Source organism: Saimiri boliviensis, chromosome 9 (assembly GCF_048565385.1).
Source record: "Saimiri boliviensis isolate mSaiBol1 chromosome 9, mSaiBol1.pri, whole genome shotgun sequence".
Taxonomy (NCBI): domain Eukaryota; kingdom Metazoa; phylum Chordata; class Mammalia; order Primates; family Cebidae; genus Saimiri; species Saimiri boliviensis.
In genome coordinates, this window is record NC_133457.1 from 18,902,496 (window position 1) to 18,929,774 (window position 27,279).

A 27,279-nucleotide genomic window follows, 5' to 3' on the forward strand; every position below is an offset into this window, starting at 1 on the left:
CTTGTTTCTTGTCTATCTTATTCCTCTCCCATTGATGTGTAAACTCCATGAAGGCAAGGATTTTTTTCTATTTTGTTACTGATATATTCTCCAATACCTACAACAGTGATGAGCACATGTTCAACAGGAACGTTTAATAAAAGTTTATTGAAGGTGCGAATGAATTTCACATGACCTCATGAGAGCTGGTGTTCCAGTGTAAATAAATGCAAAGCTAAAATCTGTGCTTATTACAATAATTCAGATATAACTTATAAATCTAACCACATTCTGTCAATTTAAAACTAAGGTTAAGAGCTCCCTCTAAGATAATTATTGGTTCACATAAACGATCCAAAGTACACCCTCTTTTACAGAAATACGATCAGGCATTTCATTTATCAGGCAATTTATTATAAATTTGCCACTCAGATCAGGCATTTGAGCTCTCTGCTGACAACAGGACTATAAATGGTCTGATTATAAGATAACACTTTGGCTTTCTAAACACAGCATTGTCTTTTCTCAGAAAAGCTCAAAAATAGCAAAAACCGGTTTGAAATGGTAAAGCAAAAACTTCTACAAAATATTTCTCCAATGTTGATGTATTTCTTTCCTCTGCCAAAATATAACAAAGAGACACCTGTAAACCTTTACAGGTGCTCTACTTAAGGTGCTCTACTTTCACTTAGGGCCAAACCAAAGAATTCAAATGAAAGACACTATCTAACTCCATGGAATCATGTTCTAAACCATCTCCTGATGTGAGTTTCTAGAAATCAACTACTCTTAGTAAAGAAAAGAGGAATCCAGTTGGATGCTTCACAGGTGAAATTATTTCTTTGTTCCCATAAGACTCTAGCTAACTATTTTTTGCATAATTACATATATTGAATGTAGGAAGTTGGAGGGCTCACTGGCAACAGAAGAAAAATGAAGTAGCTGAGTGAATGACAGATCTACATTATGGCTGGCAACCAAGAGATCTAGGAAACAAAATACAAAATGATAAAAATTAGAGACAAAAATTTGGTTTATAAAGGAATGCTGAAAAACAACAACAAAAAGCACTAAATTGGCCAGGCATGGTGGCTCATGCCTATAATCCCAGCACTTTGGGAGGCTGAGGTGGGTGGATCGAGGTCAGGAGTTCAAGACCAGCCTGACCAACATGGAGAAACTCCATCTCTACTAAAAATACAAAATTAACCTGGGTGGCACATGCCTGTAATCCCAGCTGCTAGGGAGGCTAAGGCAGGAGAACCACTTGAACCCGGGAGGTGGAGGTTGCAGTGAGCCAAGATCATGCCATTGCACTCCAGCCAGGGCAACAAGAGTGAAACTCCATCTCAAAACAAAACAAAACAAAGCTAAATTATCCATAATCATAAATAATTGATTTTAAAAATAAATACCTAGAAGAGAAGAAAGCAACCATTTAAAATATTAACTGTATAATTACATAACATAATATTCAATCATATAAATCTATTTAGATTTTCTGTAACCATAGTCCTATTAATTAATGGCATTTAAGTTTGCTAATATAAACTATTAAAAGACAAGAGAATAATATAGATTGTAATTTTTCCTTTCCACTTCAAGCTGAATCTTCTCCATTTAGCCCATTTAAAGGGCATTAAAGCCAAGAAAGAAGTGTCTGCTGTCATTAAGCTGGAAGACTTCAGCTGTCATTAAGCTCTTTTCCCCTTTGAAAATAATGCCAGCTCATTTTCACAACTACAAGAAAGGCATCACAGAATTATCTGGAAGAGTGAACTGTTGTTAACAATGTCATAACTGAATTCAGGGCAATGGTGTAAATCACAAGAATTTATACAAGATTTCTCTGTTGTTTTTTTTTAGAGGGCAGAATCATAGTCCTGATATCTAGAGGATTAACCGTTTTATGTAGAAATAAAATTCTATACCATACTATCATCAGTGTGTGCTACTCTCAGGTTGCTGTGTGATTTTTTTTTTTTTTTTTTTTTTTGAGACGGAGTTTCACTCTTGTTACCCAGGCTGGAGTGCAATGGCGCGATCTCGGCTCACCGCAACCTCTGCCTCCTGGGTTCAGGCAATTCTCCTGCCTCGGCCTCCTGAGTAGCTGGGATTACAGGCACATGCCACCATGCCCAGCTAATTTTTTGTATTTTTAGCAGAGACGGGGTTTCACCATGTTGACCAGGATGGTCTCGATCTCTTGACCTTTTGATCCACCCGCCTCAGCCTCCCGAAGTGCTGGGATTACAAGCTTGAGACACCGCGCCCGGCCGTGCTGTGTGATTTGAGCAGTCACATGAGTTATAGAAAGGAACAGTGAGGCATCTTTTTAAGTCTTACATTTCCCTCAGGTTTGTATTTCCCTTGGATCACCTAGCTAAATGATGCTTTCCTACAAAGGAGGCTCCTTCATCTAGAAAAGGGGCTGACATACCAAGTAAGTATATACTCTATGCCACTTTATTGAAGACTTGGCAAATTAAAGATTTAGCCAAGAGTTCCATGTCTGGAAGGGCTTGGAAATCCCTCTGGTTCAAGGTACATTTTCTTAGAGAGGGGATGGGCATCCCAGGGAAGCAGGCATACATGCAGATAGGGTTCCTCCAGCCAGCCTTGACAAGGAGCATGGTGGGGCTGCTAGCATGAGATGGGGAAGGTAATGCTAAAGTAAAGCCAGCTTTTATTATCAAAGACAGAAACATTTCCAACCACAATTTGATTTTTGAATTTGTAATAAAAAAATTTATCCCTGGAGAGAGGGTTGTATGAATTAATCACTAAAATTCCTTCTAACACGCAGACACAAGAATCCTTGACTCATTCATTCAACAAATACTCAACTGTCTGTGTGCCAGTGAACAAAGTAATTTTCAATGAATATCCTTTCTACACCACAGCCACAGTAATTATGAGGCTTCCAACAGAGCAGCAACTTGGAGCTTCATTTTAATACAGCATATCAAAGATAAAAAATATAGTCATGCTTGCAACTTACATAATGGAGCTTGAATTTGCACTCGTCTTCAATTTCATCTGCACTGTCCTCATCGGAAACTTCCCCTTCCTCTGCATCATCCCCAAGGTGATAAGGCAACTTCTTACCCTGAAGTGGAATAAAATACCCTATTTAAAAATAAGAATAAATTCACAATAGCCAAAAGTAGAAGTAACCCAAGTATCCATTGACAGATAAAAGGATAAACAAAATACATATGTACATACTATGGAATCTTAGCCTTTAAGACAAAATGAATGAACCTTGAAGGCATTACATTAATTGAAATAAGCTAGACATAAAAGCAAGTGTGTTGCATGATTCCATTTAGATCTAATTCATACAGTCAAATTCATAGAGATAGAAAGTAGAATGGTAATGGCCAAGGGCTGAAGGTAGGTGAATTGTTGCTGAATAGGTATAGAGTTTCAGTTTTACAAAATAAAGAGTTTTGGAGATTGGTTGCACACAATGTGAATGTACTTAATACTATTGAACACACTTAAAAACAGTTTACCATATACACTTAAAAATGGTTAAGATGTTAGGTAGATTGTAGGTCACATGTATTTTACTACAATTAAAAATCATTTTTGAAAAGTAAAAAATGAAAATAAAATGTGCTATATTTGGCTAATCATTACACTGAGTAGAAAGCAGATAGTTTGAATTAGGGGCAAAATAAGGGAAAGTAGAGACTTTCAAAAAAGGGAAGTCTCATTACTTTCAATTAAATATAATTAATTAGAGATACTATAGTTAAAAAACTCAAACCAGGCTTCTATTCAAGAATAGATGACTTGGAACCTGGAGCCAGGCCCAGTGGCTCACACTTGTAATCACAGTACTTTGGGAGCCTGAGATGGGAGGATCGCTTGACTGTAGGATTTCAAGACCAGCCTGGGCCACAAAATAAGACTCTGTATCTACAAAAAAATAAAAAAATTTGCTGGGCATGGTAGCATGTGCCTATGATCCCAGCTACGTGGGAGACTGAGGCGGGAGGATGACTGGAGCCCGGAAGTTGAGGCTGCAGTAAGTTATGTTTGTACCACTGCACTCCAGCCTGGTGACAAAGTGAAGCCCCACAAAAAATAGATGACTTGGCTGCGCATGATAGCCTAGTGACCCTAGTGCCTGTAATCCCAACACTCTGGGAGGCCGAAGCAGGAGGATTGCTTGAGGCTAGGAGTTTAAGAACAGCCTGGGCAAGACAGTAAAACTTCATCTCTATTTTTATTAAAAATTTAAAAAAGAATAGATGACTCATCACAACAACTATGACTCCATCCCATTATGTACAACTGCTATGGTGTGAATGTCGGTATCCCCCAAAATTCATGTATTAGAGCTAATACCTTATATGACAATATTAAGAGGTGAGGCATTTGGGAAGTGACTAAGTCATGAGGGCTCCAACAAGCTCCCTTGCCCCTTCTGTCATGTGAGGACAAATAGTAGGTACTATCTATGAGAAACAGGCCCCCACCAGACACCAAATCTGCCATCACCTTAATCTTGGACTTCCCAGCATCTAGATCCATGAGCAATGAATTCTGTTGTTGATAAGTTGCCCAGTCTAAGGTGGTTTTGTTATAGCAGCCCAAAGGGACCAAGACAACAACAAGCATGCCAATGTCCCTCAGAGCAGCTTATTCACCCAAGCAGGTTACATGTGTCTTTAATACTAAGGCCCCAAGCCCCTCTTTCACAGACAAGGCAGGGAGACTCCTGCCCAGCTTGAGCACCTCCCCCATGACCCGGCCACTCTTGACTTACTCAAGTACACACTTTAAAAATCAGGGGATTTTTCATAGGGAACATTCTTCTAAGATGGTAAGACAATCAAGTTATAGAATTAGACATGTAATATTATCTCAGTGATTTTTTTAAAAATAGCAAAAAAAGTCTAAAAACAAATATGGTCAATTATTAAGGGTAATTATCTCTTTGTAATAGTACTATGAGTGAAATTTACATTCTCCTTTCCTGCATTTCCCAAATCATATTCAAAAACAGTAAATGTAAACGAAAAAGAGCAGCAGGGGGTAAGGCCCAGGGGCCTGAGAAAGGCTTCAAGGGTAGCTATCTGTATCACTAAGGCTTTTTCCTTGCAAGCAGAAAGGAATATTTATCACCAAAATATTGAATTGCTTCCAGAATCAGAGGGTCGGAGCTGGGGCAGAACCAGGCTCTGAGGCTAACAGGCCAAGCCACTATAGTAGGTAGCCTCTATAATAGTACCAATGCCTCCTGTCTCAGTATTCATGCCCTTCTGCAATCCCCTCCCTTTGAGCATGGCCTGGACCTAGTGTCCCACTTCTAATAAACTGAGTACAGCAAAAGTGATCGAAGGTCACTTCTGAGATCAGGTTATAGAAACACTATACCTTCTTGCTTGCTTGCTTCCCCAAACTTCTCTTCTTTCCTGGAGCACTCTCTGTCTCTCTGTTTCTGTCTCTGTCTGTCTGTCTCTCTCTCTCTCTCTCTCTCTCTCTCTCTCTCTCTCTCTCTCTCACACACACACACACACACACACACACACACACACACACTGGTGTTAAGCTGTGCTATGGAGAGATCCACATGGCAGGGAAGTGAGAGAGGCCTCAGTAGCCAACAGCCTGAGAGGAACCGAAATGTGCCAACAACAAGCACTAAAGTAATCTTGGAAGCAGAGCTTCCCTGAGTCCAGCCGTGAGATGACTACAGCCCCAGAGGACACCTTAATTACAGCCTCAAGAGAGATGGTGAGTAGAGGTCCCAGCTAAGCCACACCCAGGTTCCTGACCTACAGGGACTATGGGATATTCAATGTTTGTTTTAAGCTGCCAAATTTTGGAGTAATTTGCTATGCAGCAATAGATACCTAACATAACCACCTACCAAAATTATAAGGCAGAACAAATCTTCTGAAGATACCATTCCCAGCACAACTAAGCACAGAGATAGTGGCTTTCATGCCATCATCCACACAATAGACATCAGGAACCACTTCCAGAAGTGCTGCCTGTGGGCCCTAAAGGTAGCTGCCAACATGTCCACCCCACTCCCTCCACCCACCAGGATGGGTTCAACTTGGTCCCACTTTACTACTGTAGTTTCTGCTTCAATGTCTGGGACAGGTTCACTTGATTGGTGGCTTCTAGATGATGTACCCACACCTTAGCTCTAGGAAAGGCTGTAAAAGCAAATTTTGAGCTCCTCTAAGGGGATCCCTTAAAACAAATGGATGGAGACTTCCTTAAACATGGAAGGATGTTGGCACGCCTGACAGCCAAAGTAAGGATAAACTTCTAAATATGATCCCAGGCTGATCTCTAAACTCACGCTTCAGTGACTTTTAGTATTCCTGCTCTCCATACCACTCTTACCCTTTTCAGAATTCTGGATACCCTCCTTATCCACTTCCTCTCTCTACAGGGCTACCAGCTTAGTCAGATGTTCGGAGAAATGTCTTTCCCAGTATCAAATGCACCTTCCTTGATACCCAAAGCTCTTGACCTTGGGTCCTTAGCACTAGTGACAATTTCAAAGCTGGGTAAATCATGTATGTAATGAAAACAAAATCTATATTAAGAAACTAAGCAATTGAAATTTGGGTAAATATTTTCTTTAATGTACAGAAGGGCATTTGTAAGATTAAAAAGTTGGGGCTGGCTGGGCGCAGTGCCTCATGCCTGTAATCCCAGCACTTTGGGAGGCCAAGGTGGGTGGATCACCTGAGGTCAGGAATTTAAGACTAGTCTGGGCAACATGGTGAAACCCCATCTCTATTAAAAACATAAAAAATTAGCTGGGTGTGGTGGCAGGTGCCTGTAATCCCAGCTACTGAGGAGGCTGAGGTAGGAGAATTGCTTGAACCTGGGAGGTGGAGGCTGCAGTGAGCCAAGACTGTGCAACAGCTCTCCAGCCTGAGTGACAGTGAGACTTCATCTCAAAAAAAAAAAAAAAGTAACAACAAAAAAAATGCTGGGGCCAGGCACAGTGGTCCATGACTGTAATCCCAGCATTTTGGGAGGCTGAGGCAAGTGGATCACCTTAAGTCAGGAGTTTGAGACCAGCTTGGCCAACACAGTGAAACACTGTTTGTGCTAAAAATACAAAAATTAGCCAGGTGTGGTGGCAAGTGCCTGCAATCCCAGCTATTCAGGAGGCTAAGGCAGGAGAATCACTTGAACCTGGCAGGCGGAGGTTGCAGTGAGCTGAAGCTGCACCATTGCACTCCAGCCTGGGTAACAGAGGGAGACTCCATCTCCCCCGACCAAAAAAGAAAAAAAAAAAAAAAGAAAAAAGTTGAGATCTAATTTATTTATCATTAATAACAAGGCACATCAGAATCAAGGCATTTATTTCTGTATATTATTTTAGGTCCTATTGATACAGAAAGTGCCTAAAAATGAGTTAATTTTTCTATTTTTCTTTATTTTAGGAACATTTGTAGAGTAGTTATAATATGGCAGCAACAGAAATAAGGTACTCAATTAAGAGGTGACCAGACATACTCAGAAACAAGATATCAAGACGTCAAATGTCTTTGTTTATTCAGAATCAGCTTTGTTTCGGGCACCATGGCAGACAGCAAGATGAAACGGTACACAAGACATTTAAAATATAGTGATAGCAATTCCCTCTTTTGAAACAGTATAAAAATCAATATTTTTTAAAATGTTCAACATAATAAAAATAAATATGAAAAGAATAATAATCCTCAACTGATACACATCACTGTGATACCACTGGTTGGAAGGGAAGTGTAACTGATGAGCACATGGTGCTGAGCAGATAAAGACAAAGAACTAAGGTTCAATTCCCCTTCATCTGAGGGTGGTAAGAGGTGAGGGAACAAAGAAAAAAAGCTGCCTTTCAGAGTATTCATAAGACACCTTAATTTTCAGTCCTTTAAAAATCAAATTAAGGGAACCGCCATCTTCCAGTAATTCGCCAAAATGACGAACACAAAGGGAAAGAGGAGAGGCACTCGATACATGTTCTCTAGGTCTTTTAGAAAACATGGAGTTGTTCCTTTGGCCACGTATATGCGAATCTATAAGAAAGGTGATATTGTAGACATTAAGGGAATGGGCACTGTTCAAAAAGGAATGCCCCACAAATGTTATCATGGCAAAACTGGAAGGGTCTACAATGTTACCCAGCATGCTGTTGGCATTGTTGTAAACAAACAAGTTAAGGGCAAGATTCTTGCCAAGAGAATTAATGTGCGTATTGAGCACATCAAGCACTCTAAGAGCCGAGATAGCTTCCTAAAACGCGTGAAGGAAAATGATCAGAAAAAGAAAGAAGCCAAAGAGAAAGGTACCTGGGTCCAACTGAAGCGCCAGCCTGCTCCACCCAGAGAAGCACACTTTGTGAGAACCAATGGGAAGGAGCCTGAGCTGCTGGAACCTATTCCCTATGAATTCATGGCATAATAGGTGTTAAAAATAAATAAATAAATAAAAGACCTCTGGACTGTTAAAAAAAAAAAAATCAAATTAAAAGACCCTGCATTATCAGAGTCATATTTTTGGCCAGATTTTTCCAGGCCAGCAAATATTTTATCCAGGTAGAGAGGAAGAAAAACAATGCAATGGAACACTGTTTTTCAAGGCCTCTTTTCAATGGTGTCACTCCAGAGGAAAATTATAAAATAGATTTAGATGGCACTTTATATAGCTTAACCAATTTAACTGTGGTCCAATGTTGATGTAAATGAAGAATGACCCGGGGGTCTTCCCGAGGTCCCGTTCTGATCTACATAGACTTCATGCAGAAGTTACACTCTAGAATTAATTTGTCTATGGTATATGGAAATATTGCTAGAGACTGGATTGGAAGCATGGTCACCTCTCAGCTTCAAGACATCTGGCTGCACAGCCCCAGGAGAATGGAAACAACTCTGTAATTCACATCTGTAAAAGCAGGAATCTTGGGCCACACAGCTAAAGTTATTTCAGCAAAAAGGGTCTATGGAAAATTACTGTTTATTTTTTTCATAGGCAACATTGTATTTACAGGCATACTTTAGAATTATTATGAGTGTGGTTTCAGATCACGCCAATAAAATGAATATCACAATAAAGAGAGGTCCACAGATATTTTGGTCTCCCAGTGAATAAAAAAGTTACAGTTATGCTATATGGTAGCCTATTAAATATGCAATAGTATTATGTCTAAAAAAAAGTACATCCATTAATTAAAAAATATTTAATGCTATAAAATGCTAATGATCATCTGAACCTTTGGCAAACTGTAATCATTTTGCTGGCAGAGGGTCTTGTTTCGATGTTGATGGCTGCTGACTGATCAGGGTGGTGGTTGCTGAAGGTTGGGTGGCTGTGGCAATTTCATTTTATTTTATTTTATTTTTTGAGACAGAGTTTTGCTCTTGTTGCCCAGGTTGGAGTGCAATGGCATGACCTTGGCTCACTGCAACTTCCGCACCTCCCCTCCCCCAACCCCGCCCCGAGGTCAAGCAATTCTCCTGCCTCAGCCTCCCAAGCAGCTGGTATTACAGGCTAATTTTGTATTTTTTAAAAACAGAGACGGGGTTCCTCCATGTTGGTCAGGCTGGTGTTGAACTCCTGACCTCAAGTGATCCGCCCACCTTGGCCTCCCAAAGTGCTGAGATTACAGGCATGAGCCACCGCACCTGGCCGGTAATCTCTCAAATAGGACATCAGTTAAGTTTGCTGCACTGATTGACTCTTTCTTTCACAAAAGATTCTCAGTGGCATGTGATGCTGTTTAATAGCATTTTACCCACAGTAGAACTTCTCCCAAAATTGGAGTCAAAGTCCTTGCCATTGCTTTATCAACTAAGTTTTTGTACACCTCAAGAACCCACTTTCTTTGCTTATTCATAATGAGTAATTCCTCATCTGTTCAAGTTTGTTTATGAGATTGCAGCAATTTAGTCACATCTTCAGGCTCCACTTCTAATTCTAGTTCTCTTGTTATTTCTGACACAAGTACAGTGATTTTCTCTACTGAGTCTTGAACCCCTCAAAGTCATCCATCAGAGTTGGAATCATCTTCTTCTAAACTTCTGCCAGTAATAATCTGTTGACCTCCTTTAAACAATTGCAAATGTTCTTAAAGGCATTTAGAATGGTGAATCCTTTTCAGAAGGTTTTCAATTTAGTTTCCTCAGGCTTATCAAAGGAATCACTATTTATGGCAGTTACAGACTTACAAAGTATATTTCTTAAATAATAAGACTTGAAAGTCAAAATTATACATAAAACAATGAGCTACAGAATAAATGTTGTATAGCAGGCATGAAAACAACATTAATCTACTTATACATCTCATTAGATGCCTTGGGTGACCAGGTGCATTGTCAATGAGCAGTAATATTTTGAAAGGAATCCTTTTTTTCCTGAGCTGTAAGTCTCAACAGTGGGCTTAAAACATTCAGTAAACTATACTGTAAAAATATGTGCTGTCATCCAGGCTTTGTTATTCCATTTATATAGTGCATGCAGAGTAGATTTAGCATAATTCTAAAGGGCCCTAGGGAATGAAAAATGAGCACTGGCTTCAACTTAAAGTCATTAGTTGCATTAGCCCCTAACAAGAGAGTCAGCCTGTTCTTTGAAGCTCTGAAGCCAGACATTGACTCCTCTCCAGCTACTAAAGTCCCAGATGACATCTTCTCCTAATATAAGGCTGTTTTGTTTACATTGAAAATCTGTTGTTTAGGCTGGGCACAGTGGCTCACGCCTGTAATCCCAGCACTTTGGGAGGCTAAGGCAGGTAGATGATCTGAGGCCAGGTATTTGAGACCAGCCTGGCCAAGATGGTGAAACTCTGTCTCTACTTAAAAATACAAAAATTAGCTAGGCATGGTGGTGTGTGCCTGTAATCCCAGCTACTCAGGAAGCTGAGGCAGGAGAATCACTTGAAGCCAGGAGGTAGAGGTTGTAGTGAGCCGAGACTACACCACTTCACTCCAACCGGGGTGACAGAGTGATACTCCATCTCCAAAAACAAAAAGAAATCTGTTGTTTAGCGCAGCTGACTTCATCAATTGTCTTAGCCAGATCTTCTAGATCCCTTGCTGCAGCTTCTCCACCAGCACTTGCTGCTTTACCTTGCACTTTTATGTTATGGAGATGGAGTCTTGCCTTAAACTTCATATACCAAACTCTGGTAAGTCAAACTTTTCTTCTGCAGCTTCCTCACCTCTCTCAGTCTTCACAAAATTGAAAAGAGTTAAGGCCTTACTCTGGGTTGGGTTTTGGCTTAAGGGAATATTGTAGCTGGTTTGATCATCTGTCAGACCACTTGAACTTTCTATCAGCAATGAGGCTATTTTGCTTTCCTATCATTGGCTCACTGGAGGAGCACTCTCAATTTTCTTTAAGAACTTTTCTTTTGCATAAACAAACTGGCTAATTCCTGGGTACAAGAGGCCTAGCTTTCAGCCTGTCTTGTCTTTTAACATGCCTTTCTCATTAAGCTTAAACATTTCTAGTTTTTTATTGAAAATGAGAGACACATGGAGATGCCAGAGGAAAACGGCAGCTAGGAGTCAGGACTAACGTAGCCCGCAGTTGGACAACGGAACAGCGTGTGGAGACTCACACCGTGAATTTGTGCTATAAGAACTATTGCAGAAACATACCAGGAAAACCAAAAGAGTTCACAGAGCCTTTGAAGGAAGCGAATTGCTGCTCCAAGCTCTGTGAGACCGTCAAAAAACTGTGAGTGTCCAAAGTGTGAGGGAGGAAAGTCCACCCCCCGAACACACATCCTCACTGGGACACCCGAGAATCTAGATCATGGGTGATATGGTTTTGCTGTGTCCTCACCCAAATCTCACCTTGAATTGTAATCCCCATTATACCCACATGACTAGGGACAGATCCGGTGGGAGGTGATTGGACTATGGGGGCAGATACCCCATGCTGTTCTTATGATAATGAGTGAGTTCTCAAGAGATCTGGTGGCTTTATTAAGGGCTCTTCCCAATTCACTGCTTACTCTTCTCTCCCCTGCCACCTTATGAAGAAGGTGCCTGCTTCCTCTTTACCTTCTGCTATGATTGTAAGTTTCGTGAAGCCTCCTAGCCATGCTTCCTGCTAAGCCTGAGAAACAGTGAGTCAATTAAACCTCTTTCCTTTATAATTACCCAGTCTCGGCTATTTCTTTATAGCAGTATGAAAACGGACTAATACAGTAAATTGGTATTGCAGAGAGTAAGGTACTAAAAATACTTGAAAATGTGGAATTTACTTTGGTACTAGGTAGCAAGCAGAGGTTGGAACAGTTTGGAAGGTTCAGAAGACAGGAAGATGTGGGAAAGTTTGGAGCTTCCCAGAGACTTGCTGAATAATTTGGACCAAAATGCTGATAGTGATGTGAACAATGAAGTCCTGGATGAGGTGGTCTCAGATGGAGATGAGGAACTTTTTGGAAACCAGAGCGAAGGTCAGTCTTGCTATGCTTTAGTAAAGAGACTGGTGGTATTTTGCCCCTGCCCTAAAGAGCTGTGCAACTTTGAACTTGAGATGACCTGAAATTGGAACTTATGTTTAAAAGGAAAGTAGAGCATAAAAGTATGGAAAATTTACAGCCTGATGATGCAATAGAAAAGAAAAATCCAGCAGGGCATGGTGGCTCATGCCTATTATCCCAGCACTTTGGGAGGCTGACGCAGGTGGATCACCTGAGGTTAGTAGTTAAGAGACCAGCCTGACCAACATGGTGAAACCTTGTCTTTACTAAAAGTACAAAATTAGCTGGGCATGTTGGCACATGCCTGTAATCCCAGCTGTTTGGGAGGCTGAGGCAGGAGAGTCGCTTGAACCCAGGAGGCGGAGGTTGCAGTGAACTGAGATCACACCATTGCACTCCAGCCTGGAAAGCAAGATCAAAACTCTATCTCAAAAAAAAAAAAAAGAAAAGAAAAAACAGAAACCCATTTTTTGGGGAAAAATTCAAGCTGACTGCAGAAATTTGCATAACTAAAAAGGAGCTGAATGTTAGTTGCCAAGACAGTGGGGAAAAATGTCTCCAGGACATGTCAGTGACCTCCATGGCAGCCCCTCCCATCACAGACCCAGAGGCCTAGGTGGAAAAAATGGTTTAGTGGGCCAGGCCGAGGGCCCTGCTACTGCTCTGTGCAGCCTTGGGACTTGGCATCCTGCATCCTAGCCATGGCTAAAAGGGGCCAAAGTACCACTCAGGCCATTGCTTTACAAAGTGCAAGCCCCAAGCCTTGGAAGCTTCCACATGGTGTTGGGCCTGCAGGTGCACAGAAGTCAAGAACTGAGGTTTGGGAACCTGTGCCTAGATTTCAGAGGATGTACGTAGACACCTGAATGCCCAAGCAGACGTTTGCTACAGGGGTGGAGCCCTCATGGAGAATCTCTGCTAGGGTAGTGTGGAAGAGAAATGTGGAGTTGGAACCCCCATGCAAAATCCCCACTGGTCCACAGTGTAGTAAAGCTGTGAAAAGAGGGCCACTGTCCTCCAGACCCCAGAATCATAGAGCCACTGACAGCTTGCACTCTGTGCCTGGAAAGGCTGCAGACATTCAATGCCGTTCTGTGAAAGCAGCTGGAAGGGGGATTATATCCTGCAAAGCTACAGGGGAGGAGCCATCCAAGACCTTAGGAGCCCACCTCTTGCATCAGCATGACCTGGATCTAAGACACAGAATCAAAGGAGATTATATTGGAGCTTTAAGATTTAATGACTTCCCTGTTGGATTTGGGACTTGCATGGAGCCTGTAGCTCCTTTATTTTGGCCAATTTCTCCCTTTTGGAATGGGAGCATTTATCCAATGCCTGTATCCCCATTGTATATCGGAAGTAACTAACTTGCTTTTGATTTTGCAGGCTCCTAGACAGAAGGGACTTGCCTTGTCTCAGATAAGACTTTGGACCTGGACTTTTGGGTTAATGCTGGAATAAGGTAAGACTTTGGGGGACTGGTGGAAAGGCATGATTGTGTTTTGAAATGTAAGGACATGAGTTTTGGGAGCAGCCAGGAGCAGAATGATATGGTTTGGCTGTGTTCCCACCCAAATATCTTGAATCGTAATCCACATACTACCTACATGTCTGGGGAGAGAACTGGTGGGAGGTAATTGAATCATGGGGGCAGTTTCCCCATGCTGTTCTCATGATAGTGAGTTTTCATGAGAACTAATCACTTTATAAGAGGCTCTTCTCCCTTCACTGTTCACTTTTCTCTCTCCTGTCACCTTGTGAAGAAGGTTCCTGCTTCCTCTTTGCCTTCTGCCATGATTTTAAGTTTCATGAGGCCTCCTAGCCATGCTTCCTGTTAAACCTGTGGAACTGTGAGTCAGTTAAACCTCTTTCCTTTATAATTACTCTGTGTCAGGTATTTCTTTATAGCAGTTTGGAAACAGACTAATAAAATGAGAGAAGGATTTGGCCTTAGAGAGAGCTGAAATGAATTTAGAGAGCTAGGCAAAATATGAAAGTAGAAGGAGCAGCAGGAAGAGCCCTGTGGGTACTCCCTGTACCCAGGGAAATCATTTCTGACTTTGTCTCACAGGGGTCTTTGGGGAGGGCTACCAGTGGAATTGGGGAAGGACCACAGGGAGAAGGAAACTTCGAGATGATCTCTGTAATAATTACAACCAAGCATGAACATTTATGGGCAGAATTTGGGGGCACACATGGGAGAAAACAGGAAGTGCAGATGTGAGCACAGAGGCCATGGCAGGTGGGGAGGTGTAGGGCCTAAAAGGCCTGCTTGCTCTCTCAGTGGGGAGGCTTATAGCCTGGGGCAAGATCTCAGCCCTGCTCATGAGCTGCCTGGATATAAACTTGGTGTTGCTGGTGGGAATGAGACTGGCCTTGCTAGCTGAGTGGGAACTAGGTGAAGCCTGTTACTGCCAGCTTTCCCCACTTCCCTGGTAACCTGTATGATGCAGCAGAGGCAGCCATAATACCCCTGGCAACATGACGCCACTGAACTGAGTGAGTACCACACTCCCATCCTCCACAGCAACCACAGCAAGCCTCACTCAAGGAGAGTCTGAGCTTAGACATGCCTAATCCTGCACCCAACTCACGGTCTTTCTCTACTCCTTGTGGTAGCTGAAGACAAAAGACATAATCCCTTGGGAGCTCTAGGGCTCTGCCTATTGCCTGAGAAACCCAAATATTTATTCAGGCAACCTTAGGGCAAGCTTGTATCAGCTGATGCTCTCTTAAAAGTGCCACCTCCTGGCTGGAGGACAACCAACCACTAGCACAACCAGCATCTGAGAAAACCAGCATGCTAAACAAAACTATAACCAAGGATCCTTACAGAGTCTATTTCACTCCCCTGCTACCTCCACCAGAGAAGGTGCTGGTATCCATGGCTGAAAGACCTGAAGAAAGATCACATAACAGGACTCTTTGCAGACATTCCTGAGTACCAGGCTGAAGCCTGTTAGCCCCGCTAGGTGGCTAGACCCAGAAGAGCAACTATATTCACTGCAGTCAGGCTCTCAGGAAGCTTCATGTCTAGGGGAAAGGAGAGAGCACCACATTAGAATACCACCCCCATGGGACAAAAGAATCTAAACACCAGCCTTTGAATCCATATCTTCCCTCTGACATAGTCTATCCAAATGAAGAGGAACCAGAAAAACAATTCTGGCAATATAAAAAAGCAAAATTCTTTAACACCCTCAAAAGATCACAATGGCTCACCAAGAATGGATCCAAACCAAAGAAATCTCTAACTTGTCAGAAAAAGAATTCAGAAGGTTGACAATTAAGCTACTCAAGGATGCACCAGGGAAAGGTGAAAACCAATTTAAAGAAATTCAAAAGTAATACAGACTACGCATGAAAAAAGTATCCAGAGAAACAAACGGCATCAATACAAAACAATCACAATTTCTAAAAATAAAACATACTCTTAAAGAAATGCAAAATACACTGGAAACTTTCAACAACAGAATCAAAAAAGTAGAAGAAAGAACTTCAAAGCTTGATGGCAAGGCTCTTGAATTAACCAATCTGACAAAGACAAAGAAAAAAGAATTTTTTAAAAAAATGAACAAAGCCTTGAAGATGTTTGGGATTATGTTAAGTGAACAAACCTAAGAATAATTGGTGTTCCCAAGGAAGAAAATGAATCTCATAGTTTGGAAAACCTATTTGAGGGAATAATCAAGGAAAACTTCCCTAACCTTGCTAGAGAGCTAGACAACCAAATATAAGAAGCCCAAAGAACACCTAGAAAATTCATCACAAAAAGATCATCATCTAGACACATAGTCATCAGGTTATCTAAAGTCAAGATGAAGGAAAGAATCGTAAGAGCTGTGAGGCAAAAGCATTAGGTAATCTATAAAGAAAAACCTGTAAGACTTAAATCTAAGACCTGAATCCATATAAATTCTAAAACTTAACATCAGTAAAACCCTTCTAGACATTGGCTTAGGCAAAGATTTCACGACCAAGAACCCAAGAGCAAATGAAACAAAAACATAGATAAATAGATGGGACTTAATTAAACTAAACAGCTTCTGCAGAGCAAAAGAAATAATCAGTAGAGTAAACAGACAACTCACAGAGTAGGAGAGAATCTTCTCACACTATGTATCCAACAGAGGAGTAATATCTAGAATCTACAAGGAACTCAAATCAGCAAGAAAGACAAATAATACAATCAAAAAGTGGGCTAAGGACATGAATAGACAATTCTCGAAAAAAAGATATACAAATAGCCAACAAACATAATGCTCAACATCACTAATAACCAGTGAAATGCAAATCAAAACCACAATGAGATACCACCTTACTCCTGCAAGAATGGCCATAATCACAAAATCAAAAAATAATAGATGTTGGCATAGATATGGTGAAAACAGAATACTTTTACACTGTTGGAGGGAATGGAAACTAGTACAATCATTATGGAAAACAGTGTGGAGATTCCTTAAAGAACTAAGAGTAAATATTTTCCTCTTGGTAGATAACTCTTGGTATCTACCAAGAGGCAAAGAAGTCATTATATGAAAAAGACAGTTGTACACACATGTTCATAGCAGCACACTTCACAATTGCAAAAATATGGAACCAGCCCAAATGCACATCAATCAACAAGTGGATAAAGAAAATGTGGTATACATATATACACCATGGGTACTACTCAGCCATTAAAAGAATGAAATAATGGCATGTGCAGCAACCTATATGGAGTTAGAGATCACTATTCTAAGTGAAATAACTCAGGAATGGAAAACAAAAAATCACATGTTCTCACTTATAAGTGGGAGCTAAACTATGAAGACACAAAGGCACAAGAATGATACAATGGACTTTGGGGACTCAGGGTGGAAAAGTGAGAGAGGGTGAGGGATAAAAGACTGCACATTGGGTACAATGTACACTGCTCAGTTGATGACTACACCAAAATCTCAGAAATCACCACTAAAAAACTTATCCATGTAACCAAACACTACCTGCTCCCATAAAACCTATTGAAATAATAAATAAATAGAAAAATACATAAATTTTTTTTAAAAGTAAGAAACATGTGAGTTTCCTTTTACTTGAACACTTGGAGACCAGTGTAAGGTTATCAATTGGCCTAACTGCAATACTGTTATGTCTCAGGAAACAGGGAGGACTGAGGAGTGGGAGAGAGATGGGGAATCAGGTGGTCTATGGAGCAGTCAGTACACACACAACACTTATCAATTAAGTTTGCTGTCTTATATGGGCAGGGATTGTGGCTCGACAAAACAATTACTATAGTAATATCAAAGATCACTGATCACAGATCATGATAACAGATACAATAATAATGAAAAAGTTCTAAACAGAGCAAGAATTACCAAAATGTGACACAGAGACACAAAGTGAACCCAAGCTTTTGGGAAAATGGTGCCAAAAGACTTGCTTGACACAGAGTTGCCACAAACCTTCAATTTGTCAACAACAACAACAAAAAAAAACAAAAAATGCAGTGTCTGTGAAATGCAATAAAGTGAAATGCAATAAAATGAAGTTTTCTTGTATTTTATCTGAAAAGTTACATATATATAAATGTATATGCCTGCATGATTAGAAAGTATGTGCTTAACAGATGTAATAATAAACAACTTGTCAATCTCCAAAGTGGTAAGTAGCCATAGAAATGCTCGCTTTTCAAATAGAGATGGCTCTGATATTAAAGGAACACAGGAAATCAGTTGCCTTGTTTTTTGGTTTAAATGGGGTTGGTGCTGGTCCACAGACACAGGCAAGCTCCTTAAAGTCTAAACATTACTATTAGTGAATGGATCTCAGATGACCTTGAAATATTTGCAGTTGACATTGCTGCCACCCCTTCCCATGAGTGATTCTCTGCCTCTGATTCATCCCAATGTCATAAGCCCTGGGATATTCTGTGTCAAATAACTCAAAGCCCAGTTATGCAGAGGAGACTCAATTAGTTCACATTAAATATCCACTGTAATTTCCACTGTCCAAAAGAGAAAGATTTCAATCAAATGGATTTATTCTGCATTTAACCTCCTGACTGCTGACTAAAGAACATTTAGGAAGTAGAAACATTTACAAGGCTATAAAGATGACATTTCATCTTCTAACCCAGAAATCAATTTTTACCATAAAAGTTTGCTTTAGCAAGACTTGGGCAAATTGGCCTTCATGTTATCTCTTGCATATACAGAGCTTTTATTCAAAATGCCTTTATGCATACAAATGCCTAGCAACACCTTTTTGATGTATTCAGAATCTATAATTTCATTTAATTGGTAGAAAACAGGTTTTGACCAATTCTAAGAATGAATATTTTCCATCTTTTCCACGTGCTGCCCTCCCTTAAAACCCCAGTTGAAGTTCTGCCATGAAATTACCTTGTCTCCTTGACTTTCCTTCTACTCCTACATGATATTTGTTTTTTCATATACAACTCTTTTAAGTAAAATATGATCCAGTTTGAATTTTAATACCCTATTGCTTTTCTTTACATTTTTAATCACAAAATAATGTGCCCCCCCCCCCCGCCGAGGTGGTTTTCGTACAAACACACAAAATTCACTGGAAAGAAGTAAAACCACAAAGTCAGTGATCTGAAAACTCAAAGAACTGTCTTTCTGGCTATTCTTTGCATTAATAACATTTCGTGTAGTAAGTTTCCTCCTTCAGAAAATCTGTTTATGAAATGTCATTCTGTTCACCTACTGCTCTTTCACATGTACATGAGTCCTGTGGGGCATTATGTCTGTGCCTATGTTCCTCTTTGAAGTGAGCTCTTCTCACTTGCATAACCAAGACTGATCAACCATGACGCTTTTTTATTTTTTATTTTTTTTTGACAAACAGTTATTGGAGCTTGAAATGGGAGAAAAAAATCTGAAAGAAATGCTTTCAGATAGGGATACAAGGAGCCTCTCCTTTCCTGAACCTCACACTCCTATACATGCATTTCTCTCTAATGTGAACTATTACAGACTAAAATATCAAACATTTAGCTTACAGTATTGATGTTTTCACTTCATAAGAACAATCTCGAAATATGTGCTCAGTTAACAATAAACTTCTGAAGACACGACTATAAATAAATTGAAATCAGGTACATACATAGATCAAGACAATCCTTCATGTGTTGATTCTAATTATTATTCTCTTTTGAAACCAGTTTTTATTCTTTAAGGGAGGGCAGGCTTAGCTGATAATGAATGTTTTTTATTGCATTACTTGAGATAATTACCTTCACTAGGATTTTGCCTTTCAAACTTTGAGGGCTTGGAAGCTGCTTGCACTCCCCTGTATCAACAGATGACAGGTCCAGTTTGTCTCGGAATATTCCTTTCAGGTACTCAGCAATCTTCCTTTGCTGCTGAATACTGCAGTGATTCTCAATTGACAATATAACCGGAAACCTGAGAAAACAGCAACACATTCCAGAGGCATCAGGTGCAGGCAACTCACAGGGATTTTTGGAAATGATTCAGTATTCACTGTGTTCTTACAATCCTAGTGACAGTATTTGTGATACTGCTGATGATTAAAATGCTTCTAAAATGAGAAAGATTAGAAATGCATTTTAAAAATTCCTCTGAGCAAATATACTTTGCTAAGCATGATGGCTGAACAAAATACCAGTCCACATGGGATGACTTTTCTAACATTTTCTATCAGGAAAAAAACGGTAGATAAATTATGTTTCTTCTAAAAGAAGAGAAATTTTTAAAAGATATGAGAAGTCTAAAAAAAGCAAACTCATATAATGTAATTTTGCCCTATTTATTCAAAAGTCTAACAACATCTAAGAGACCACTGAAGACTATTAAATGCAGTTATTGACTCTAAAATACATAATTAACCCCACCTTGAAAATTACAATGGAAAGTAAAATAACAGAATTCTGTGTTTTATAGCATTCTACATCATACATTCCAAAATTGCATTTATAGAATTATATAATAGTCTTTGTCAAAAAATAAAAACTAGCCAAGCATTCATTCTACACCAGCACTCAGGTTTCTGCATAGAAAATGTGAGACCATATAAGCAATTACCTAAAGGAACTGGTGGCTAAGGTAGAAAGGAGATCAGGGTTGATTACACTATTTTACTCCACTCTCAACCTTCTTTTTTCCGCAGAATAAGAAATTATTTCAAATTCAGGTTTATTAATTTCTTTCTAATTTTCTGTTACACATCTTCAAACATAATAGACAATCTTTTTTACAGCATATACCAATGTTTAAATCACCTAATATATTAATGTGCAGAAAAACTTTTTCCAGGCTTTCATGACAAGCACAAATTTTACAATACCGGCTATGACCTCTGGACCTACATTCTCTCCTCATTAGTAAAACCTGATGCTGCGGGTCATATTACAGATGAGCCTTTGTGGCTGAGGTTGGTTTCCTTACTCAACTACAACCTGGTTGCTATTCATTTCTTTGCATAGGTTTTGCCCTAGAATGCTAAAAGAGAGAAAAGCAACAGTAACAACAAACTGACAACCCTGAGTTGTCCTGCAGTGACATCAGGGAGTTTTAACAAGAAATTTTCACATTGTCAGTTCATTTACAAAAAGCCTATTAGTGGCAGGGAGCAGTGGCTCATGCCTGTAATCCAAGCTCTTTAGGAGGCCAAGGCAGGCAGATCACTTGAGGCCAGGAGTTTGAGACCAGCCTGGGCAATATAGTAAAACCCTGTCTCTACTAAAAATACACTAGTTATGCATGGTGGCACATGCCTGTAATCCCAGCTACTCAGGAGGCTGAGGCACAAGAATCGCTTGAAACTGGGAGGCAGAGGTTGCAGTGAGCTGAGCTTGTGCCACTACACTCCAGCGTAGGTGACAGAGCAAGACTGTCTCAAAAAAAAACAAAACAAAACAAAAACAAAAACAAAAAAACACTGCCTAATTAGTGTTTGATGATGTTTAGTGTAAAGCTGTGCTTCTCAACAGGGAATGAGGTGATTATTACCCCCACCGCAGGAGACACTTGTTAATATCTAAAGACATTTTCGGTGGTCCCACTTCAGGAGTGCTACTGGCACTTAGTGAGTAGAAGCTGAGGATGTTGCTTTCCACCCTACATTGCACAAACAGCTCTCTACCCTCCTGCCTGCCAAAAATTATCCAGTGCACAATGTCAACAGTGCCAAGGTTAAGAAACTCTGATATAAATATGCAACCAAAGTTAAGAAAGGAGACAAAAAGGCTAAACTTTTAAAATGTACTGAACAAGCTTATTAACTGTTTTCACTTGAAGTGCTTTTCTTCTAAGGGTTCCCAAACTTGAAGTATATTGTCGAATCACCAGAGGATCCTCCAAGATACATAGGTGGCAGGTCTTCTCAACAGCCTACTTCATACATTGGGAGATAAAGGCAAAATTACTTCACCAGCTTGGCTAGGACTAGCAGAAATCAGGGTTTTGAAGCCCCTTTAGAATGCAGTACTCAAGATTCTTCCACATGGGAGACATCATCAATTAAATCTGCTACACAGCAAGTGTGTCTTATTAGAAAAGTATTTTAACCTCATGTTTAATTAATGACAAGACCAAGTATTGGAAATTTTAAAGGCTACTAACTTCTAAGAAATTAATTTTACACAATTGTAATTTTAATTTGTTTCTTTTAATTCAAAAATCCTTTCTTGAATAGCTGGTATACTAAAGGTACCTGCTAGGGAACAAAAATGAATACAAAATAATAAGACATTGCCCATATTCTCAATGAGTTCACAGTCTTACAGATGTAAAAGAAGTCAAGTAACCAATTGCAAAAGGGTGCTATATGACATGATAAACATATGTGCAAGGTGCTATGTACAAGGTGCTATATACAGAGAAAATATGGAGTAAACGAAGATTTAAGTAGCTTTTGTTATTAGTAGGTTGTCAGAGGGACAATACCTAAATGGCCTTGCAGGGTAAGCAAGAATTAATCAGATAGACTAATGGGGAAGGGTGTTCCAGGCAAAGAGAACAACATATGTGAGAGTGGGAAGTGGGGGAAGAGCTGGGCTCAATGGGGAAGTTGAAAGACAGTCATTGAAGGCAGAAACCTAAATCTCTCTGCAATAATGGTGGAAGAAGACAGTTGAAGACAAGGGAGATGCCAGACCTTAAGGGACATGAAGACACACCTGTGTACTGAGAGAGCTTCTGACAAGCTTTAAGACAAGAACTGAATAACCATGCTCAATTTCAGAAAGAAAACTATAGCACCAGTGTGAAGGATGAACCAAAGGGGAAATGAAAATGAACAGGAGGAATGGAGTCAAAAGGTAACTTGGAAAGCAGAATTGCCAAGAATTGGCTGAGTCTAGAATGACTTACAGTTTTTGGCTGAAGCCAGTGTGCCCCTAACTATTAATAAGAGGAAATGGAGCGAGAAGCAAAAAGAGGTTTGGCAGAATGAGATGCTGAGTTGCCCTTGGGGAGTAAGCCCCATAATGGCAGGAGTCTTATCTTCTATTCACTGTTGTGGCTCCCCACACATATGGGATACTCAGATGAATATTCGCGGAGGATTTTTCTTTGTTTGAGATGGAGTCTCAGTCTGCCACCCAGGCTGGAGTGCAGCGGTGCAATCTCAGCTCACTGCAACCTCTGCCTCATGGGTTCAAGAAAATCTCGTGCCTTGGCCTCCCATATACCTGGGATTACAGATGTGTAACCACATCCAGTTAATATTTGTATTTTTTTAGTAGAGACAGAGTTTTGCCATGTTGGCCAGGCTGGTCTAAAACTCCTGGCCTCACATGATTCACCTGCCACAGCCTCCCAAACTGCTGCAGAAGCCACCATGCCTGGCCTCAATGAGGATTTTTCTACATGGGTCTAGAACTTGGGGGAAAAGTTCTGGACACAGAATTTGATAAATATCTAGAAAGTAGATGTAGGACAACACCTTAGAAAACAGTAACCATTAAAGGAGTGAGGAAATAGATTAACAGAAGAGAGACCACAGGACCCAAAAAAAAGAAATGGAGAAGCAATGAAAGCAATGAAGGAGAGAATGATATAATAAAGCCAAAAAAGGCAAGTATTGGGAAGGAAATATTTAATATTATCAAATGACAAGGAGAGGGTTAAGTGACATAAAGACTCCAGACACCTCAGTGTATAGATAAGACATCCATCATGATCAAAAACCATTAATTAGGTACATAGTAACCTATGTTTCCAGATTGTATGGACACTCTACACCCTGGATTTCGAAATTTAGAGGTCACTATTTGTAAGAACATCTTTAAGGAGGCATGTTGAGAACGAATGGGATAAGGAATCAATGCAGCATGAGAAAGTACACACGTGGACCCCATATTATTTGTTCACAATGTTTTGCTGAGAAGGAAAGAGAAAACTAGGCTAGCAGAGAGGGCCATATAGAGTCCAAGGAAGGGGATATGGTTTTGTAGCTACGTTACATCAGGCAATGCTCCACATGGGAGGCTACTGCTCAGCTCGGCGTTGCTGCTATACTTACTCATTCTTCACAAAGGCATGCTTGTTGATGGTCTCCACAACATCTCTGAAGAGAATTTTTGAAGTGAGAGTGTAACCATGGTGTACTACTGGCTCTCCATCCGGGCCATCCCAACAGTCAACTGCCAAAAACAGAACTTAGTATCAACAACCCAGAGTCTCTGGTGTTTATTAATATTTCTGGAAATACCAGACACATATTATTTTAAGCCCATTATCTGAAGTGACAGCCATTTTAATACTGAAAAAGACATGACACAAATACAGAAATGGGTGTTCTGGCATATTTATCAGAACAAAGAATTAAAGAATTGCATTTCCTCAAGATACAACGATTTGGTTTTGAGTGTGGTCAAAAAGATGTCACATTCTTAAACAGCTCAGAATTCACCAAAAACTCATTAGAAGTTATTTAAATCCAACCAAGTGTGCCCAAGGACAAGGAGATTTCTTAAAAGGTCATTTCTCCAATTTCACTTCTTCAAGTTATGAAGTTCTTTTAGAACGTCACGGTGTCCTTCGCAAATCATTAACATAGTTTTCATTATTGTTCACTTCTCACAATGTTTCCATTAGATGGATTTCCATTTCATTAATACTACAGTAGTTATAAAATAACATCAACTTCCTAAGTTCAAATCCTCAAGCCCTGCCAAGATTTATGTGAATTTAGGCAAATTGGCTTAATCAATCATTTGAAGACTTGCTTTCTCCATCTAGAAAAGGAGAGTAATAGCACTTACATCACAAATCTGAGTGACAATTAAGTACATGTAAAGTAGCTTGTAACACTGCATGGCACATCGTAACTATGAGTGTTATTAATACTATTAATATTGCTCTCTACCCACACAATCTCACTGGCTCTCAGCTGAGAAAGACAACAGGTTTTCTACTATCTCCCTGTGCCTTAGAATTTGCTTTTTCTTGGTTTTATAATCCACCCCCAGGCTAATTTCTCAAAACACTACTTTCACTGCATTGCTCCTTTGCTCAAAAGCCTACTTGGTGCATAGCACAGCATACAACACATAGAAGTAAGTAGTCTGTAAACATATGCTAATGTATTAATAAATATCTTACATCATATAGTAGCTCTTGCTTGCTTAACTCCAATGCCCCTGTCTCTTGTGCTAGAGACTGGCTAGTCATTCACTAAACATGTTTCTTCTTTTATCAAGGGAACACAGCTAGATTCTAGTTCCCAGCCTTCCTTTGCAGGGGGATGGGGCCAGTGAAATGTGAGCAGAAAGTATGTGCACCACTTCAGGTCTGGTTGACGGAAACCTGCTGCCTTACAGAGTCATTCATCCTCTTTCCTCTTCTGCTGTGACTTTAGAAGTGGTGAAGACGGCACAGCCACAAGATGAAAAAAGCCTAAACTGCTTGAGAGATTCATCCACTAGGAACACCTATTTTGGACTTCACATAACAAATAAACTTCAGTTGTTTCTTCAAATTTAAGAAAATTTGAAGTTTAACTGTTAAAAGGACAGTGTTGCCTTAATTACCATGTTAGCTCCTGTCTGACAGGTCAGCCCTACTTTCTCCTACACCCAATCTCACAGGCTTGTGCTTCTGGTTAGGCAAATTTTCTCACATACATTCCTACCTCCATACCTCTTTGCTTCTTTCTTTTAAAGTCAACTGACATATCCCCTTCTCATTTTGCTTATCTAAATCCTAATCAAAGCAAAACTAGAATCCCTCACAGAACCTCACCAGCCCACAGGATCTTACACTTCCTTACAGCAGGGTCATCATCTCAAATACCACCAAGAAACTAGCAGTTAACATAAGTTAAGTGCAGCAGCTCACTGGGAAATGTGTGCCTGAATGAGGTAACTACTACTTGCTGCCAGTCATTACTAAGTTGGAATGAGAAACTTTGTTGCCAGATCTTCTGAGGAAAGTAAAATGTCTAGATATTATTGCTGTGAATTTTCCCAATTTTTTTTTTTTTTAGACAGAGTTTCGCTCTTGTTACCCAGGCTGGAGTACAATGGCGCAATCTCGGCTCACTGCAACCTCCGCCTCCTGGGTTCAGGCAATTCTCCTGTCTCAGCCTCCTGAGTAGCTGGGATTACAGGCACGCACCACCATGCCCAGCTAATTTTTTGTATTTTTAGTAGAGACGGGGTTTCACCATGTTGACCAGGATGGTCTCGATCTCTTGACCTCGTGATCCACCCACCTCGGCCTCCCAAAGTGCTGGGATTACAGGTGTGGGCCACCGCGCCCGGCCCCCCCCCAATTTTTAAATACTGGCAATTAATCCATTTTTAAAACCACAATATGGGTAAAACATAAACATTTCTGCAGGCTCAATTTGGATAATACAATGCTGATTGAAAGTCTGCCTGTAAGCCGGGCGTGGTGGCTCACACCTGTAATCCTAGCACTTGGAAAGTCGAGGCGGGCAGATCACGAGGTCAAGAGATTGAGACCATCCCAGCCAACATGGTGAAACCCTGTCTCTACTAAAAAAAAAAAATGCAAAACTTAGCTGGGCGTGGTGATGTGCGCCTGCAGTCCCAGCTACTTGGGAGGCTGAGGCAGGAGAAATTGCTTGAACCCAGGAGGTGGAGATTGCAGTGAACCTATATTGTGCCACTGCACTCCAGCCTGGCACCTGGTGACAGAACAAGACTCTGTCTCAAAAAGAAGAAAGTCTGCCTGTAGAGTTCGAGACCAGCCTGGCCAACATGGTGAAACCCCATCTCTACTAAAAACACAAAAAATTAGCTGGGTGGTGGTGGGCACCTGCAATCCCAGCTACTTGGGAAGCTGATTCAGGTGAATCGCTTAAACCCAGGAGACAGAGGTTGCAGTGAGTCAAGCTCATGCCACTGCACCCCAGCCTGGGCAACAAGAGCAAAATTCTGTCTCAAAAAACAAAATTAGTACCACACAGTTCCGAACCACATCTGTTCTCTATTTTAGCAGCACCTTCCCTATAAGTGTGCTTTGTTTATTACCCCGAGAGATGGTATCTCTGTTTTCTTCTCAAATGTTTACAGTGTTCACCATAATCATAATGTGATTGCAATGGTTAATTTTTCATGTCAGTGAGGCCTAGCTATGATGCTCAGTGATTTGGTCAAACACCAGTCTATATGTTCTGTGAAATTTTTTAAAAATATGATTAACATTTAAATCAGCAGGCTTTGGGTAAAGTAGATTATGTTCCACAATGTGAGTGGGCCTAGCCCAGCCAGTTTAGGGCCTTAAGAGCAAAGACTGAGGTTTCCCTTCAATGATAAATTCTCAACACTGCAACACAGAAACACTGCCTGAATTCCAGCCTGCTGCCCTTTGGAATCCCTACGCAAACTACAACAT

The 27,279-nt window shown here is 40.4% G+C and overlaps 1 protein-coding gene across 10 annotated transcripts in view; it reads right to left on the reverse strand.

Moving 5' to 3' along the window:
- Positions 1-27,279, reverse strand: part of PLCH1 (phospholipase C eta 1) — a 255,169-nt gene that overhangs the window by 37,397 nt on the left and 190,493 nt on the right. For all 10 annotated transcript variants that reach the window (XM_074405538.1, XM_074405537.1, XM_074405534.1 and 7 more), the window contains 3 exons: positions 23,939-24,059; positions 19,686-19,857; positions 2,981-3,088 (listed from right to left, as the gene is read on the reverse strand). In XM_074405538.1, coding sequence (XP_074261639.1) covers positions 2,981-3,088; positions 19,686-19,857; positions 23,939-24,059 — 401 coding nt within the window. The remainder of the gene's footprint in view (positions 1-2,980; positions 3,089-19,685; positions 19,858-23,938; positions 24,060-27,279) is intronic.